Genomic DNA, 18,132 nt, shown 5'->3' with positions numbered 1-18,132 from the left:
ACCTTCAAGGGTTATCCAGTCCAAACCTCTGCACTGAGCAAAGACATCTTCAGCTACATCAGGTTGCTCAGAGCCCTGTTCTATCTGACCATGAATGTTTCCAGGAATGAGGCATCTACCACCTCTCTGGGCAGCCTGGGACAGTGTTTCACCACCCTCATTGTAAATAATTTCTTCCTTTTATTGAGTTTGAACCTCCCCTCTTTCAGTTTAAAACCATCACCCCTTGTCCTGTGAGGGAGGCTCAGGCAGGTGTGCCTCATAGCTGGTGAATTTAAGTGAGGATTTGCATGTCCAAAGCAGGTGGGAGTTTGTAGTTTTGGACTCAGTTGCAATTATACAGGTTATTTGCAGAAATCAGAGGCTGTGTTTGGGCAAGTGACCTCACCTCATACTGTGTATGCTGGGAGTTAAATGCTAAATATTCAAGCAGTTTGGTGTGGGTTTGAGAGGACAAGAAAAAGGCAGGTTCTGAGAGGCAGAGGCTGTTCTCTGGCAGCTGGTAACTTCAGAGGCAGGTGTTCAACATGTCTGAAAAATTAGCTTTTCATATTCAGATAATAAATAAAGCATTCTGTGTGCAGCTCTAAGGGTTTGGATTTTACAAAAGAATATGTTTTTACAGTAAGTTAACAGAAGCAGCAAAACTGACAGAAACTTAGCTGATAAAAGAAGTTATCCAGAAAGTTACAGCAGGTGTACCCTTGAAAGTGAGTAACACCAGCCTCCAACGTCAGGCTCTCCCTGGAGGATGCTGCCTGCTTGTGGAATGTGAAGAAGACAGTTCCTCCACTATGAATCAGAAAGATAATGTGTGGTTGATCAGAATCTAACAAGTGGTATTTATCAGACCTGTCATTTTGGATTATCTACAGTAAACGTTCACTTCCAGCCACAGTAATCTGCCGTGGCTGCTCTGAACATTACTCTGAGCAGGCTGAAGCCCCCAGTTAGACCAGGAAGAAATTACAACCGATCGCTTAAGTGCTTTGGCTTTACAAACTAACAGCTGTGACACAGAGGCTTGGAGGGACTGCCACAGTACACACATTTATCCTGCCATCTATCAAAATGCTGTTGGCAACAAATGAGCCCTCTTCTAACCAGGAAGGGAGGGAAAGGAAGGCCTTCTTCCAGCAGGTTTGTTCTCATTTCTCAGAGACTCAGTGTCGTCAATAGAAAAGTCTAAAGGCAGATTTATCTTTTGGCTCCACTTTAGAGACAGGGCCCAGACCTGGAGTTTGGCAGAAGATGTCAAACTGCTCTCAGTCTGGTACTCAGCATCTATGAAAACTGGACCCTTATTTCACAGAATCCCAGAATGGCTGGGGTTGGAAGTGACCTCTGGAGATTATCTAGTCCAACCCCCTCCAAGAGCAGGATATTTGAAAGACCTGTTTTCCCCTCTGTCCCACTGGTGAGAATTCCAATGTGAACTGCATACTTTGTAAGCTGAAGCTCAAAGAACAATAAACAAGTTCAATCTGTATTCCTTATGGGAAAAAGAAAAAACTAAAAAGCCCTCAAAACTTTCCAAAATCCCAAATTTTTAAGGGAAAAAAAAAAAGGGAATAGGAATTAAACTGGTCTTGTGTTTATGTATCCAAAATTCTTTCAGTCTTCTACTAATTGCTTGAGTAAGGATCCCTATGTTACCCATTGGAAGTTAAATACAGAGCACTTTAATGACATGGTTTACACAGACTGGTCACTGTTCCAGTTCAATCTGAATTTAACAGCAACATGTTCTGTGACACAGCTCTTAGCATTGAAGAAATTTCTACCTTGTCACTTGGAGACAAACCTTAGTGTTCTGGCTTCTTGGACAGATTCACCAGACATTGGATGTTGCTGATGGAGAAAAGAAAAAAAAAAAAGTTTAATTTATGATGTTTATTCATTCCTGGGAAAGAAAAAGGGACCTTAAAAAGAGTATCACTCATCCCATTACCAGTTTTGGTTTTTTGGGCACTACCTGCAGTTCAGTGCTATTTGTTGGCATCAGTTATGCCTTCTGCTAATAAATATTCTGTATCTGCAATAGTGGATATCTCTCTAAGCTTGGCTATAACATGATTTGTTGACAGGAAGATACAAGGGATTTTTTATTTGCTTCCACCCTGTACCATGTTTGATTAATGTTGTTTGGTGTAATGTATGTTTTTAGCTCTGTAATTTTCCCTCCCAGTTGTAGACAACTCTGGGTTTAAATGTTTAGCACAAGCATCTTCACTAGGGAAGTGAGTCTTTAATACTAACAAATGAAGGAGGCAGATTTCCCTATTTCACTACTTCAGTAGGACCCATGTTGTACCAGTTCTGTGAAGCCTCAACAGGAGGTAGTACAACCTTTAAGTTGTTTTTGGAGAAAAAGTGCATGGCCAGTAGCTCTCAAAACTGTTCAGCAGATGTCATCTGGGGATCCAGCATGTCTTTCTCCTGTATCCATTAACATCTCCCAGTGGTACATAAGGACATTCACCCTGGTTCTCATGTCAATCCCTCAAGAGGATGCTAAGAGCAATCGCTGCCCTTCAGAGGATGAGGGTAAGGACAGGGACTGTGGTGCCTTGTAGTTCCTCGCAGAGGGCAGAAAAAGCAAAGGAAAGCTCAATGTCATGAAGTCTCACACAAACACTGACTTGTGCTTAGACATAGCAGTTTGCCCTGAATTTCAATCTGCTGTAGCTTGGATGGCCTTTTCCCTGTGCCTAATCAATCTGCTGTGGGTGTATCCACAGCCTAATGTTTGAAGAACTAAAAAGATAGTAAGAAGCTGATAAGGCTGCATTAGCAAGTGTCCCCATTACCAGCTTTTTGAATTGCAGGATGAGTTATTTTTATGCAACAAAAACTGGAAAACCAGTGACTTGATCTTTTCAGTTGTCTCTTAGTCTCCCAGGCCAGGTCAGCTTGTAAGGAGGAGTAGGAGAGGCTTTCATATCAGTTACTGTGCTAACACTGCCCTGCAGCACAGGGGGTCATGAAGGTGTGTGTCCTTGGAGGCTGCTGCTAGAGCTGAGCTGCTCTTACATCTCCTCCTGCCTGCAGATGGTCAGGTAGCTTGGGAAATTCTTCTAGTCTTTAGCAGCTTCTGGTTTTGTGTGCTGTTTTGAGGTTGCCAATAGCTTTTCAGCTGTTACTAATGTGTTGTTCTGTGAGGTTGGTAGATCTGACAGTGTCTTTTCACCAAGAAGGCAGAGACATCTGACTTGGTGAGGTCTTTGAAGAGCTGCACTGTTGCACTTGCCCAATATTCTCAAGTCTTAGGTCACCTCACTAAAGTGCCTTCCTTGCATCTTCAAGGGGATTTTCTTTTAAGCTCATTGATGAAAACAATGTAGACAATAGGTTTTATCAGATTAGAGTACATTTGTGAAAGGTGTTTACCAAGCTATCCATAAAAACTCTGTAGAATCTAGAAAAAACTACTTTTTCAGTGATGATATTATTATTATTATTATTATTATTATTATTATTATTATTATTATTATTATTATTATTATTATTATTATTATTATTATTATTATTATTATTATTATTATTATTATTATTATTATTATTATTATTATTATTATTATTATTATTATTATTATTATTATTATTATTATTATTATTATTATTATTATTCACATGTGACTTCTGCATAGCCTTTAAAATGAAAGATGCATCCTCCCATCTCTGTCAGACTTGGGGTCAGGAGGCTTTTTGTTAAGGAACATGCTTTTATAGCTCAGTTGATATAATTAGATAAATCATGTGTTGACTCTGGTTTGCCATACCATTGTTTGTCTCATATATGGCATATTATAGCTGGATATTTATCATATAATAAAGCCTTGATGCACACAAAAAGCAAATTAATTTCAGCAGCTTGCACCAGATCCCTAGTGTAAGGGGAAGAGATATTAGCCATGCTGTTGTCATCCTTGGAAGGTGTCAAATCACTGACAACCCTTACTCTAGTGTAAAGAGACTGGATGTGTATGTAATTAAATCCATCACAAACACCACTCAAGATATAATTAATTTTCTGCAAAGGATGTCTTATCATGTTATACACTTGCCAAAGCTAAAAGAATAAAAATATAAATGAAGATGATAGGTCTGACATTGCAGACACAGAAGGAATTTGTGGATATGAAAGCAAAAGTTTTGAGAGAAACCTCTCTCCTTATACAAGATGACCCATCAATGCAGAGTTGCTGTTGGTTGGTTGAGGAATAGGTGAGTTTTCTGGTCAGAAGGCACCATCATACTCTGTGTCCAGATTCCTGCCTCTTGGATTTAAGAAAACTATGTTTATGAAACAAGATGACATATATAAAAGGGTGTAAAGTTCTAATTCCCAAAGGTGCTTTGGATGAACAGTTCCCCTCCTCAGACTTTGCACAGGGGATCTGATCATACAGAGCCACTTCCATGCTGGGAATCTAATTTCTCAACTGCTCCTCATCTTATCTGTGACATCTGTGGAGAAGTTTATCAGTTTGTCTGTGGAGGGAGACGTATTTGTTTTATTTGCCTTGATTGTAATTTAAGTACATAATACAAGGTGTTGTAACAGCAAGCAAGCTATAATATGTCACCCTCAGGGCTACCCATCAGATGGGGGAAGATGCCATCTCACTGGCCTCTGTTTCAGCTTCTCTTTGCTTGGTGGTCTCCGTTATGTTTCCCATGGTAGAGTCAGGCCTCAGAGTTTGCTTCAGCAAGGTTACGATTGTTTCTCCAGCAGAGTCCCAGGAAGCACCATTTCATAAATAGAGAGAGTTTCTGACTATTAAAAGAGGAATCAACAGTGTTAAATTTTATTATCTGTAGTTGCATCCTAAACAGATGAGATGGCTTAAGAGCTTCCCAATCAGGCTAATTATGTGAGAGCCAGTGAATCATTGATTTAAAGTCTTACACAAAATTTCAAGGTATTCTGTGAACTCTTAGGCTGACAACGAAAGTGACAGCTTCCTGATACCTGCATTGGCAACAAACATCTTAGCACAGGCAGTGAAAGTATTGCACTAAAATGGGTTAACAAGCTGACAACTTGTTTTGCTATTGCAGCTTCTAGTATTAGAGGTAATCTTACAAACAGCATGTTTCCAGCAGCATGCAGAATACCTGCTTTATTTACAGCTGCACAAAAAAACAACTGTGGAAAATTGGAAATGGTTCTAGGAAGGAACAGGAGCCCTGAACAGCCTGCCCTAATGAGACTTCAGAAGCTCTCAATTGATTTACTTTATCAAAGAGAAACTGGAGAAGTGGTTTGATCAGTGCCTGCATGGGTCAAGATTTCAAATGCTCAGAGGGCTCTTTAATCTAACAGAAGGTATAACAAGATTTAGTGCCTGCAAATGGAAGCTAAGCAAAATCAAACTGCAATTAAGAAAGGTTTAGGGAGCAAGGGTAATTAACCATTGCCACAACTTTTGGGGTCAGGATGTGAACATCACCTCTTGAAATCTTTTAATTTGGATCCTTTTTTGGAACAGTATTCCAGCTTTGGTATGCAACGCAGTGTGGTGGTGTGTGTTCCTATCAGCAGAATGAGGACATAGGACTAGAAATAAGATGTGCATATGAAATGTGATTTGAAAAAAAAACCACAACAAACACATCCCTGATGCACGACTCTGTAGGTTTAGTAGTTTCTGAGTATTAGAGGGAATATTTCAAGTGTCTTTAAGAAAAAAGATATTGTTTTTCTAGATTTGCTGTTCTCACAGAAGGCTCATAAAATGCACACATGCTTTAGAGACTCTGCTGAAATTTTAGGGAAAGTCTTGGCCATTTTGTCCTTTGATCATCTTTGTGGGTCTTCTCTGGACCCTCTCTAACAGTTCCATGTCTCTCCTGTGCTGAAGGCACCAGAACTGTACACGGTGTTCCAGGTGGAGTCTCACCAGATGAGAGTAGAGGGGCAGAATCCCCTCCCTGGCCCTGCTGGCCACACTTCTTTTGCTACAGCCCAGGATGTGGTTGGGCCTCCAATCTAAACCTCCCCTAGCACAACTCAGGCCATTTCCTCTCGTCCTGCTTGTTACTTGGGAGAAGAGACCAACATTTGCCTCGTTCCAGCCTCCTTCCAGGTGACTGTAGAGAGTGAGAAGGTCTCCTCAGCCTCCTCTTCTCCAGACTAAGCAATCCTAATTCACTTAGCTGCTCGTTCAATCCTTCTTTGCTGCTGAGCAGTTTCATCTTGTTCTAGACTCATCACACATGTGCCTACTTTGAGGGAAGTTATTCTGGAAAGGAGGGGGGACCTCTTTTCTGGCTTTCACCTCTCTCAGCACTACTTCCCTCTGAAAGCCAAGTGTACCAGTATTAAAAGACCTGATGAAGAGAGAAATCAGTAATTGCCTGCAAAGGAGCTGAGTGAGCTGAGCTACATTTTACGAGTAGCCTGTGCTCTGCGTGTGCCCTTCCTCTATTAGCACTAGAACTGCACATTGGTTTTAAGACTCCTTCTTGAATAGGCCCATTGTAATGTTTTTTAATTGGGGCTGATAAAAATGTGGCATTACTTGTAGGAACCTCAGAGAAGCCAGTTGTGAAATTGGGTTTGTATTAAACCTAATGATGGAAAATTAAGCGTAGTGCGTCTGTCGGAAATGGTCCGTGATAAAAATCTTCTCCTCTCCATTACAGAGTGTTAATAGGGAATGGGGAGGAAAGATGCACTGGGAAAGTGAATCCAACTAGGGGAATTAATAAGCCTTGAAATTCCCTCTGTTCAGAGTTCTCACACTGTCATTAGTTGGAGCATTAGGGATGATTATACAAACGCTTTGGATGTTACTCTTCCTTAAATCCCAAATTTATTCACATTTCGTATCTGAAGGTCGCTTCACTAGAGCCATAGCTCTCAGTGTCCTGGGAATGTGATTGTGCTTATGAGAACCTGGGATTCAGAAATGCTTAAATTCAGTAGCTTAATCTCCAGAGCAGATGATCACTTTGTTGTAATTTATTTCAGGACAAGCAGGATCTGTTCAGCAGCTCTGATAATTCGCCCACCAGCTCTCTCGATCTCACCCTGCAGATCAGCTCGTCCTGCTGCAATGCCCACTGCTTGCATTCCCCTCTTCTTTCTCCTTCCCATAGTCCTGCAACGTCAAAACAGAGCATGTGCCTGTCTTGGTATCTTCCCCCTAATATAACAGTAAACCTAAAGCATTATTTGTCATGTGGTTGGTTTACCAGCTGCTGGGAAGTCTGATGTCCTCATCTGTCTGCTCCTTCCCAATTCTGCAGTGAGGGACAACGACAGAGACCTGAACTGCTTCTCATCTAAACTCCGTGGTGATTTCTCAAGGATAGCAATGTTTACAATAGCACTCTGGCTGTATTTCTGCCTCACAAAAATCACCCTGAAATTGCAATTTGATTTATGTATTCTTTAGCCCTTCAAAACCATGACTGCAGTATTGCTGACAAGGGATAGTGCTTTGGCTCTTTGTCAGGGAGCTTTCTGTAAGAAACAAACCTTGTGTATTCAGTCTTAACTAGTTTTTTTATGAACAATTTGGGGGAAATATATTTTCTGTTTGCTAATAGCTTGGGTTTGGGTAAGGCCAGAACAAACTGATGTAGATTGTTCAGGGCTGTGTGTGCAGAGAACCCAAGGATCTCAGATGCCTGCAACCACAGTTAAAACCCCAATGCTTTCTTTGGCCAGGTATTTACATTTAGTCAACTCTGGTAAAGAAGAAACTAAATTTTTCATCTAATGTAAATTTCCATTGTTAAAAATAACTGTTGTGACAGACAGTTCTTTGGTTATTTAAGCTCCTTTCTATTAGTTCACTGGGAATATTTTGTTGTGTATATCTGTTGTTCTGGGAATACAAGAGGTTACAATTCCATTTGCGCAGTGACAGAGTTTTTTTTAAACCCATTTATTTTGAAAAGAAACATTTTCTGTAAAGTTTATGTATCTGAAATTGAAGGTTCTGTGGGCAAGATAACTATAATGCTGGTTTATTCTCTATGATAATATTCCACCTTTGCAATTGGTGTGTAAATTTTAGGCCTGAACTAGCAGAGCCATTTAATTTGCCTCTAACACGCTATGTGGCTTATTTGAAATGCTAATAATTTGTTTGCTATTAACTTGTGCCCCTTTCAGTTATCTCCTATTGTACACCCCAAAATCCCTCTTAATATCCTGCTCATCTGTATGTATCTTTCAGTCATGTCCTTTGCAGCCTTGTGAAGAAAGGTATGTAATGTGGTTGGAGTCGTTATGCAGAGCTCACCCATACAAAATGTGCTATTTGCTCTATGTGCTGTATCCTCATTAGCCTGATTGGCTCTTTCCTCTGTTTCCCATCTCTTTGGGTTTGTCTCCCTGCCACCAAAAAATATTCAAATGTGATTTAAACTTCCAGGCAGCTGCAGGCAAGTGTGTTTCTCCTACTGATGTGTTGACTTGCTTGTTCTTGCACCAACCTATGGGGTGGTGGAGAAAGAGAGCAAGAATGAGAGTGGAAATGCCAGCTAGGTGAAAGCTTGTTTTGCCTCCCTGTCTTTAAAACAGACAGTAGCCATGGAGAGATGACCCAGCCCACCCTGACTATCCAGACCCACCCGTACCGGAGCTGCGAGCCGGTGGAAATGTCCTACCCCCGGGGGCAGTTCCAGCCAGCCATCCGAGTGGCCGACCTGCTGCAGCACATCACCCAGATGAAGCGAGGACAGGGCTATGGATTTAAAGAGGAGTATGAGGTGAGAGAAACCTTCACTCACGTGAACAAGTAGAGAAGTTGCACTCATAAAGGACAGGTACTTGGGTAATGGTTTTGAAGAACTTCTTGTCCGGAATTTGCTTACCCCCTTCATCTTCTCCTTTCTTCATCTTGGTTTATGAGGGTCAGATTTTACAGCACTAGCAGTCTTTGGTGGCCCTCTAGTCCAAAGAAAGGTTGTTTACTACAGCAGTCAGAAAATGACATGATGCTCATCAACATTAGCATGTTCCCTCTCTCCCATAAAGAGCAGCCAATAAATATTTAACGTGTGCTGAACTCAATGAGGTTCTTGGAGTCCCACAGTCCCTGACTTACTGATGTGCTTTAGTTGGCAACAGGGCAAGCCAGGCTTTGAGAAAAGGAAGGGGGTTTGCTTGAGCTTTTTGGGACCTCCAAACCTGTACCAACTGATAAATTAAATCACAACCTAGTGACTTGAATGCAAAATTGTGGAGGCAAAGGCAGGAACCTCGTGTAACTGAAATGAAGGTGGAGGTTTCCAGTATGCTCAAAACTCTTTCTCAGACTATGTTCAGCTGATCTACCCTTCCAACTCCAAGTGAAGGCAAGCAAAGAGTAAGCTGCAAAAATGAAAGCAGAACTCCCCACCCTTGCTCTTCTCCCTGAGCTGAAATGACCAGGAATGTAATCCAAATGGCATGAAGAAGCCTGACACTGGGGAGGAGTTGGATGAGGAATAAACTTTTAGAGGAGCGAGAGCAGAAGAGGGAAATAGCATCAAACATATGTGAGACTTTGCTCTTGCAAGCGATAATTATAATGAATGTTGTAAGCTTGTGGGAAGGCAATAAGTAATTAACATGCATAGTGGCATTAAAACTACTTTAAAATAACATAACAGCTGTGAAAAATAAGTTACTTAATGAAAACAGCTCACTTTTCCACCCTGCAAGTAGGAGTCCATGGGGTTTGTATCATTGATGCTGGGTTTTGCTGTAATTGAGAGGCAATCTTTTCCTGGCTGTCACTGGGGAGCATTTTTGTAATCAGATGGCATCAAAGACTGTCATAACAGGTATTTCTGGTAACTGTATGTTAACCAGGTCTAGACACTCGTGCCCCACAATCAAGCATGCTAATTAAGCTATCAATATAAAGAGCTCTGTTTAATATTGGAAAAGGGTAATAATAATTCTTAGGAGATTTACTGAGCCCCCTGCCTTGGCCTCTGTTTCCATGAATAGTACCCAAAAATGCATTCAGCTCAACTGCACATGCCCTAAGATCTAGTTCTTGATGTTCAAGAAGCAAACAGGTGCTGGCATATATGTAATTTTCTGGCACTGGCATTGGTAATTATCAAAATAACACATTAGCATGAAAAATGTCAATGCAACTTTCAGCTCCTCAAGTTCTGCCTTTCCCAGAAAGTGCTATCTACATACATCTATAATGATGATGGCATTCCATAGATTTGCATAATTTCTTTCTTTAGAAGAAATAGCCTGGAGAATGCCACAAGCTCTCAGATCACATGAGCTGTTCTATCCTTCGATCAGAGGTAATTGCCCGAAGTAGCAGTAATTTTCAGTGGTGGGATTTGGTTTTCAGAACATGAGACACACAGCTCTTCAGCTCCAAAGAGCTTTCAGGCACCACCAGCAATACCACAAACTCTGGAGGATGTCAGGGATTGGAATCTGGTGGAACACAAAGCTGCAAAGCTGGCTTTGCAAAACGTGGCTGATAAGATCATTAGAAAGAATTTGATGTCTCTTTTTAAAATGTGTTTTCCTACACTAATGTCAGTGTCACCTCCAAATATGTTTGGGGTTTTTTCTGCCAAGGACCTGGTTTTCTATGTACTTTGCAAATTGATAGCATAAATTATATCCTATTTAGTGACATGTTACCAAATAATGTTATTCTCCTGAAAAATCACTTTGAAGGGAGTGTATCAGTCACATGTGGCAATGTCTTATCTCTCTGTACATTCTCCTCTTCACTGAGTAACCTGGAAATTGCATTTGTTTGTTTAAAATATACCTTCACCTACAGACCATTGAAGCCCAGGCAACACATTTTACCAAGGGCAACTAGAAAAATACTTCTGGTGTTTCTATCCAGCACATAACCCCCTGCTGAGAGGAAAACCAGGAGGGGATTGTGGAACTGGTGTCACTGCTGGTGTGAAGTGGCTGAGAACTGTGTGTGTGTGAAGGTGACAATCTGTCAGCACTTGCCATGTGCGTGTTATTTTGGGTCTGCCTGCTGCACCTGAGGCCAAAGTGTGACTTGGGCCTTTTTATTTTTGGCTGCTGCTTGTGTTTAGCTGTAAAATGGATAGTCCACAAGAGAAAAATCTATCCCTGGCACTGGATGTGGATGGCACTGCTTGGGATCAGGCGTAGCTGTAAACGTTTAAACGGGACACATTTAAATGTCACCTGCTCCTTTTTCAGCACATACCAGCCCTGATTTGTGACGAGCTGTGGGACTAGTCCCACAGACTTGCTGCCAGCACCAATTACTGGCTACGGAGATAATAAGCTTAAGTATCCAAACTAATTTTCTGTTGTGATTTAGGATGTCACTGAAGTACATTCTCCTGCTGCGTTACTGAGACCGGGGAGTTATTTTGGATTTTGTGGCTCCTTCCTCAAGTACCTCAGTCTGGGAGTCTTCAGCTTATAGAAATCACCTTTGAGTTTTAACCCTTTCATTTCTGGCTGACTACACACCTTCTGTCTAGTCAAAAAGACTGTATCCTATGGTTCAGGCTCTGACCTGACATTGCAAAATGTTTGGCAGCAAGATGTTACTACAGGTGCTGCCCTTGGAAAATTCTGGCTTAAGGCTTTGCTACAGATCAGGGTGGGGAACTGAACTGGCTGAAATCAGCTTTTCAGCTTTTTATTTTTCTTTGTATCCAAAGGAGTTTTTAACCCTGAGACACAGCAGAATTGTGGGAACAGTTTTACCACCATGTGAAGGTCATGGCTGCAGGGAGAGGGCCAGGACCCAGTGACAGGTTTGAGAGGAGCAGCAAGGCTTTTAATTAATGTTGTTGCCTTTGGCAGCAATACTGCAGCATTGGGGTAGATAAATGCAAATAAATGATTTGAAATTTTGTATTTAAATTAAAAACAAACAGCAAACTAACTAAATGCATCCACTGGAGATTTAAATTGGCTTGCAGTAAGTCTGATTTTAATGTGAACACTTCAGTTACATTTGGGCTGTGTTGCTTAGAAAGCCTGATTGAGATGAAACAGACTTTGAGATACCTATCTTTGTAATTTCAGATAAAAATAGATCAATTTAGTGTAAAAGGATCATTGTAACAGAAGTTCCACTCCTGGGAAGATATTTCAGTATAATTTTTATGAAATTTCTTTAAAAGGAGAAAACTAAGAAAAGCCTGAAAATCAAGTCCAGAGTTTTGAACACTGAAATTTTGCAGTTGTTGACTCAAAGAAAAAAGGAGGAGAGTTTCCTGTGAAATGAGGATCAAACACTGATGTATGAGTGATCTATCCAGCTTTACTTTTGCTGATAATGGAGACAAACAGAAATATTGAACCTTTTTGTCATTATAGAGATACTTATTGTACAAACAAACCTGAAGGAACAAAACACGATGTGTGCTCCTCTTTCTCTGGATGCAACCAATTTATAATGGATAGTTTTGCTTTTGTGCTTCTCATACAGTTTTGAGTCTTGATGCTGCATTTTTAGAGATCTTGCAGAAGATGTATTTGTGCTGCACCACCCCAGGTACATGCAGGTCCTTCAATTTGTTCATCTGGTGTGTGTCAAACAGGGGTACAAGGGACACCTCTGCAAAGGCAATTTGTGTCTCTCACCAACCAGAGCAGGGCTTCCTGTCCTCTCTCCAGAGACTGATAGTTCTGTTAAAAGCAGAGATTTCTTTGGTGTTGAATGAGATGGAAAATCCTGGACTCTTAAATCTTTGAAAGCTATATCAGACAAATACAAACCCACCCATTTCAATGGAGAATTTCATGTTTGTAGCACATGAAAGGATAGGGCTTGTTGAAAAGAGTTTATTGGCCCTGAAAGGCCTTTCTTTGGCCAAAATAGCTTTTCCATGTGGAAATCATGAGAGAGGATTTTTTTTTTCCCTTTTTCTTTTCAAATGGCTATGATTAGATGCCTAATGACTGTTGCCATTCTCTGGTCAATCTGATGTAATTTGATATTAGTGGAAAAATAAGGTGCTTTTCCCTCTCAGTCTTTGAAGATGAAAATGAACCTTCCTCACCTCCTTTCTTTTACTTGGGGATTTTTTTTGTTGTCTGTGGGTTTGTTGATTGGTTTCTTTTTTCTCCTCAGGAGATGAGCTGCTATTTGGAAACAGCTGTCTGTAAAGGAAATATATGTGTGATCACAGCCCTCACCAATTGCAGAGTTATTACTCTTTCTCCTAGGCTTCTGAATAGGAACTCACCATCCCTGTCTTTTGTCAGCAGTGCTCCTGGCAGTGCTGCAGTGCCTGACATTTTATGTCCTGGAACCCCTTTGGGGAAAATTCACAATCAGCTGGTCTGCCAGGGGTTTGCTTATATTAAGTTTAATTGTAATGTCAGTGTTGTAGATCCTAATAATTGTGTCTCTCTGCTATTGCATTCAAGTGCTGCAGAAGAGAGGGATGGCTTGTTCAGATGAATATAAATTCATTTTCCAGCACAGCAGTGTCAAACTACCCACTGCTAACTAAGGCAGATACGATTCTACAGGGGTTGTGGTATAAAACTCCCTCAAATTCCCTAGGGACCATAACTAATACAATTTATAATGTTGCTGTTAGTGATGTAGGATCATGATAGAGAGAAGATCTTAGAGGAAGCAGATCTAGAGAGGAACTTCAATGAAACTTCAATGGGAGCTGCTTTTCTCCTCCTCCAAGAGTTTTTGGCACAAGTCAAGGCTTGTAGCTGACACCAGCAGTTAGCAGCCAGTGGCTTTGTGTCCAGGTGTGGTGCCAGCAATATCCCAGGAGCTGCTGATCCCCCAGGAACTGGTGCTGTTGCTGTTCTGACAGAAAGCACTGCTGTGCCAGCTGCTTCAATCCCCCTCTTGACCACACTCCTGACCATCCTGAGGGGGGAAGAGGGATCAACCTGCCTGCAGGCAATTCAAGCTTCCAAGGCAGGCAAGACCATCCTCCAGCCACATCCTGGGACAACTGCAGTTTTCCTCCCTCAAAAACCCTTCCTGAATGTGTCTCCAAGGGAAAGTGGCTTTTTTGAATATGCTCAGAATAGTTCCAGGGCCAAGCTAAAGGGCAGGATGCTAGCCCTCTGTGTTGCCAGTCTCTTTACCCCATCCTTTCCAAGCAGAAATAGTACATTTTAGGAAAATGGCTGTTTTTTCATAGCTTGTGGGTATGTTTTACCTCCTTTTATCTCTCTTCCTTAGACATAATCTAAAACTCGGAGTTTTTGTTATTTTCCCCTAAAGAAAATCAGCCAGTGATTGGTACTGCATCACCCCATTACTAATGTAGAAATAGGTGAAACCTTTGAATCTGTTTTCAACCAAAATAGGAAAGACTGAGCACTGTGTTCAGCCAGTGGGGTTTTCTTAGAAATGTATGTACATGAAGTCCCCCCAGACCCTGTTGTATGAGGGAAACATGGTTACCCCGTGACTGTACAGCCAGAAACAAATTCCCCATATCCTTTAGGATCTGAAGTAGCAGGAGGAAAATGTTTCTTTGCTGGCAGAAGCCAAGATATGCAAATGATCTGCACCAAACTCTGGGTTGTTGGGGTTTTTTTTGCATTAGATGCTGTGCCCTTTCCTGAAGAGCAGCTGTTTGCTTGGTTGGCTGCTGAATTATGCAGCGCCTTGATTTTTGCCTGGCTCAGTCATCTTAATCCACCTGAAGGCACTGGCCAGATTTGTATAAACACTGTGCTGTTGTTTGTTTTGCAGGCACTACCCGAGGGGCAGACAGCATCCTGGGATACAGCCAAGGAAGATGAAAACCGCAATAAGAACAGATATGGAAACATAATCTCCTGTAGGTGTAAATTCACATCACACTGACTTTCCTGTAAGATTTTATAAGCATCCTGTGGAAAAGGGGGTGTTTGAGAAGCTAGTTGACAGTGCTGAGCACTCAGTACTTCCATCTTGTTTGTCACTGGCAGTTTCTATGATTTATTATTATTGTTTTTTTATTTCATCTTCTGTTTTTGTATTGTTTTGCATCAAGTCATTGCAGGACTTCCTGGGTTTTTTTGCACATTTTCTGTCTCAAGTTTGCTAAATGTTTGTAATTTCAGGACTCAATCCTTTTGTCAGCTTTTCCCAGTGGGCGATGATGCCATGTTTTGCTACATAACCTGGAGCTCTCAGTGCCATGAATGGGGGCACAAAAGGAGATGCAGATGTATCAGATTTTTAGATGCAGATCAGAGGTCAAATTTTCTCCTTCCTTGTGGCCAGTAACCAGTGGAGCAGTCACTGCTCATCCCCAGAGAGTTGGTTTGATGTGTGGGACAAGCTCAGCTACTTCCTCAGCATCACAATAAGGCAGCTGCAAATGCCCCAAAACTTCTTAGTTTTACTTCTTTCAGTAAAGAATGAAGGTTGTTATTATGTTTAATATTGACACGTTGCAGAGCTGCAGGGTGGTGAAAGACTCCACTTGGAAGAAGCTGGGCAGAAGGAAGGGAGGATGGCTCAGGCAAGGACCATGACATTTATCAGCCATCTTGTAAAACCAGTGGGAAATTATTGGTGGTGTCACTGGCTAAGCCTGGAACCAGACCCTACTGACAAGTGTCACTGGGCAACTTTCCTGAGGAAAAGCAGAGACAGGATCCAGAATAGAGAACTGGTAGCAAAGGGAGGAATAGAAAGAGAGTAGTTCCCTCTGGGCAGATCATGCAAATGAAGACTGCTCAGTGGGTACAAACTGTGCCAAAGCCTGAGCAGAGGAAGGGAGGTGGAAAACCATTACACCCTTAGCTGCTTTGTTGGGCTAGAATTGCAATGGCTGATAAAACCCAGAGTATGCTCTGATTGCTCTTACCACTTTGTTTGGTAAAAGGCTGCAGATGGCAATTAGCATTATTTATTAAACCACAGTTGGCATTTCATCACTCCTGGAGCAAGTAATCACATATTTTTCGGGGAGTGAATTGAAAAGTCGGATTTTGATCTAACTTCTTTAACTGCTTCAGAGACTTTTGTTAAAATGTGGGTTTGCAAGCTCTTGCAGTAAGGAACATAGCTCAGTGAATCACAGCAGATTAGATCTTGTCTTTATGGCCTTCTGGGTACCAGTACACTTATAGGACTGCTTTACTCAGCTCACTGCTTTCCCAGGGCTGTATTAACATTGTGCCTCTCTGTGAAAACCTGGATCTTACTGCCAGCCCCAACATCTGTTGCTCTTACATTCGCAAATCAAAACTGAAGAGGAGGGGGAAGGAGATGCAAGTGAGCTCTAAGCTTTCCCCTGCTTTAAGCCCTGGGTTTTCAGGGTTCCCTTTAACCTGCAGCACTGATATGTTTTTTGGGCAAAAAAAGGAAAAGCTGAGGAAGGGGTTGGGAGTCTGTACAACCACAGAAATCCACTGTTGATGGTGGGAAGATGCACTGCAGCTGCACAGGTTTGCCCTGCTGGTGGGAGCTGCCCTACTTTAACTTTTTCTTATATTGGCAGTCCACAGGTTTTGCCCCTGTGCTTTGAATATAAAAGCTGTAAACTCAGAGCTGTAGAGATGAAAGATTCTTCTGGGGGTTAGGGTAGGTAGTGGATCCATTTCTGTGTTGAAGGAAAATGATTTAAAATCACTTTAAGGCCTAGATATTGAGGCTGTCAAAGTGCATCAGCAAGTGGTTGTTTGGGGAGAGATGTGGAGTGTTTGTGGATTGAGCTGAACCTATTGCATAGAAGAGAAAACATCCAGCAGGTATATGGGACCTTGGCTTGTATTCTGTTTCTCTCCACTTCTCCAGATTTAAAGCAATTCTATGGTAAGAGAGTAAAAACATCTCAGATGAGAGGTGAGGAAATAAAGACTTTAGGATTGTGGCTTCACCTTGGAGAAGAGCACTTTCTTTCTTTTCTGTCCTTCCTGAGCATAACATTACAGGAGGGAGATCAGCACTTGCAGGGCTGCTTGTGCTGGTGCTGCTTCAAACACCTCCTCCCATCTCCAGTGGAACATGTTCTCACTTGGGTTTTAAAGTCTTCTGATGATCTGTTGAAAACAATTGAGTTGATGACAAAGGACAGGAGAGACATTTGTTTCTTTTCCATCATGCTCTGTCATATGCTCTGGGCTAGAAGACTGAATGAATCAGAGAATTTTGTGGTAGAAGAGGTGAGCAAAAGAGAGATCCCAGCTGAAGCTCCACGAGCAAGGATCAAGCATAAGAGAAAACAAACCCCACCATCCTCATTGCATTTAGAATGAAATAATTTTCTCTTCCAAACATTTTTTACTCCGTGGTTTCTTCTGTAGTGCCCAAACTCTTGCTTGTCTGTGCAATGTCCATGTTACATGATCCTGAGAAGCTTGAATATATCAGGCTTCTCTATCACCAAGTACTCATGGCACAGCCCAGGATCAGTGGGGATAAAAAGGAAAGGACAGTGTGTCCCTGGGAGGGCAAATCATCCTTTTGTACCTGAACTGGATTGAATCACTTCAAAAATGTCTGTATTTCTCCACTGACTACGTGAGGAAACTTGACAGCCAGTTTAGACTAGCTGCCTAGTATTTAGATAACAAAAGTTGTGTGGGGTTAATCCAGTGCTGGTGTCAAAATGAGATGTGGAAAAATTGCAACAATATTTCAAATTATTGCTAATAGGAATTTTAACAGAAGTTTGAAAGTACATTTTTGTGCTAAAATGGGAGCACAATGCTTTCCAGTGAAATCCTTGTCACTTCTGAAATCTGTTTTAAGACCAATTTTCAGTCAAAGTACTTTATGTACAAATGTAGAGTTCTGCTAACTTGCATGCAGACTGTAATAAACAAGAAGATACAAAATAATTTATACACTTGTTAAAACATATTTCCATTTTTCGTGGCCTTGAATGTTACAAACATGTTGTGTTTTTTTTTTTCTTTTTCCTTCTGTTTCTCCCTCCATTTTTAAAGTTTCTTATAATCCGTTTTCCCATATGGTGATATGATGATGTCTGTTAAGTTTACAGAAGAGCTGAACAATATTTTCATTTCAGTGTGCCAAAAATGTGGTCTCCTGGTGTAGTTCAGTGGAAAGAAGTGCAGGATCAGAAATAAATTCTGACCACTGGGAGAAGATATAACGAAGACTTTTGCTCTTCTCTAAAATGCCCTTTAAACTTTACAGATGAAAAAAAATGAGTACAAGGTTATTACTGTTAGTAGCATAATAAGTTGCA

General features: G+C 41.3%; 1 protein-coding gene across 1 annotated transcript in view; it reads left to right on the top strand.

Moving 5' to 3' along the window:
- The window catches only part of PTPRT (protein tyrosine phosphatase, receptor type, T), a gene marked incomplete at its 5' end in the record, with an annotated part of 272,054 nt that overhangs the window by 227,227 nt on the left and 26,695 nt on the right, over positions 1-18,132 (top strand). Inside the window, 2 exons of the mRNA XM_009994060.1 lie at positions 8,543-8,730; positions 14,676-14,763. Of these exons, the coding sequence (XP_009992362.1) occupies positions 8,543-8,730; positions 14,676-14,763 (276 nt within the window). The remainder of the gene's footprint in view (positions 1-8,542; positions 8,731-14,675; positions 14,764-18,132) is intronic.

This window comes from Chaetura pelagica, unplaced genomic scaffold (assembly GCF_000747805.2).
Source record: "Chaetura pelagica isolate M959 unplaced genomic scaffold, ChaPel_1.0 scaffold143, whole genome shotgun sequence".
Lineage (NCBI taxonomy): Eukaryota > Metazoa > Chordata > Aves > Apodiformes > Apodidae > Chaetura > Chaetura pelagica.
Note: the sequence above shows the minus strand (reverse complement) of the source record. Positions and strands in the feature narration are given on the sequence as shown.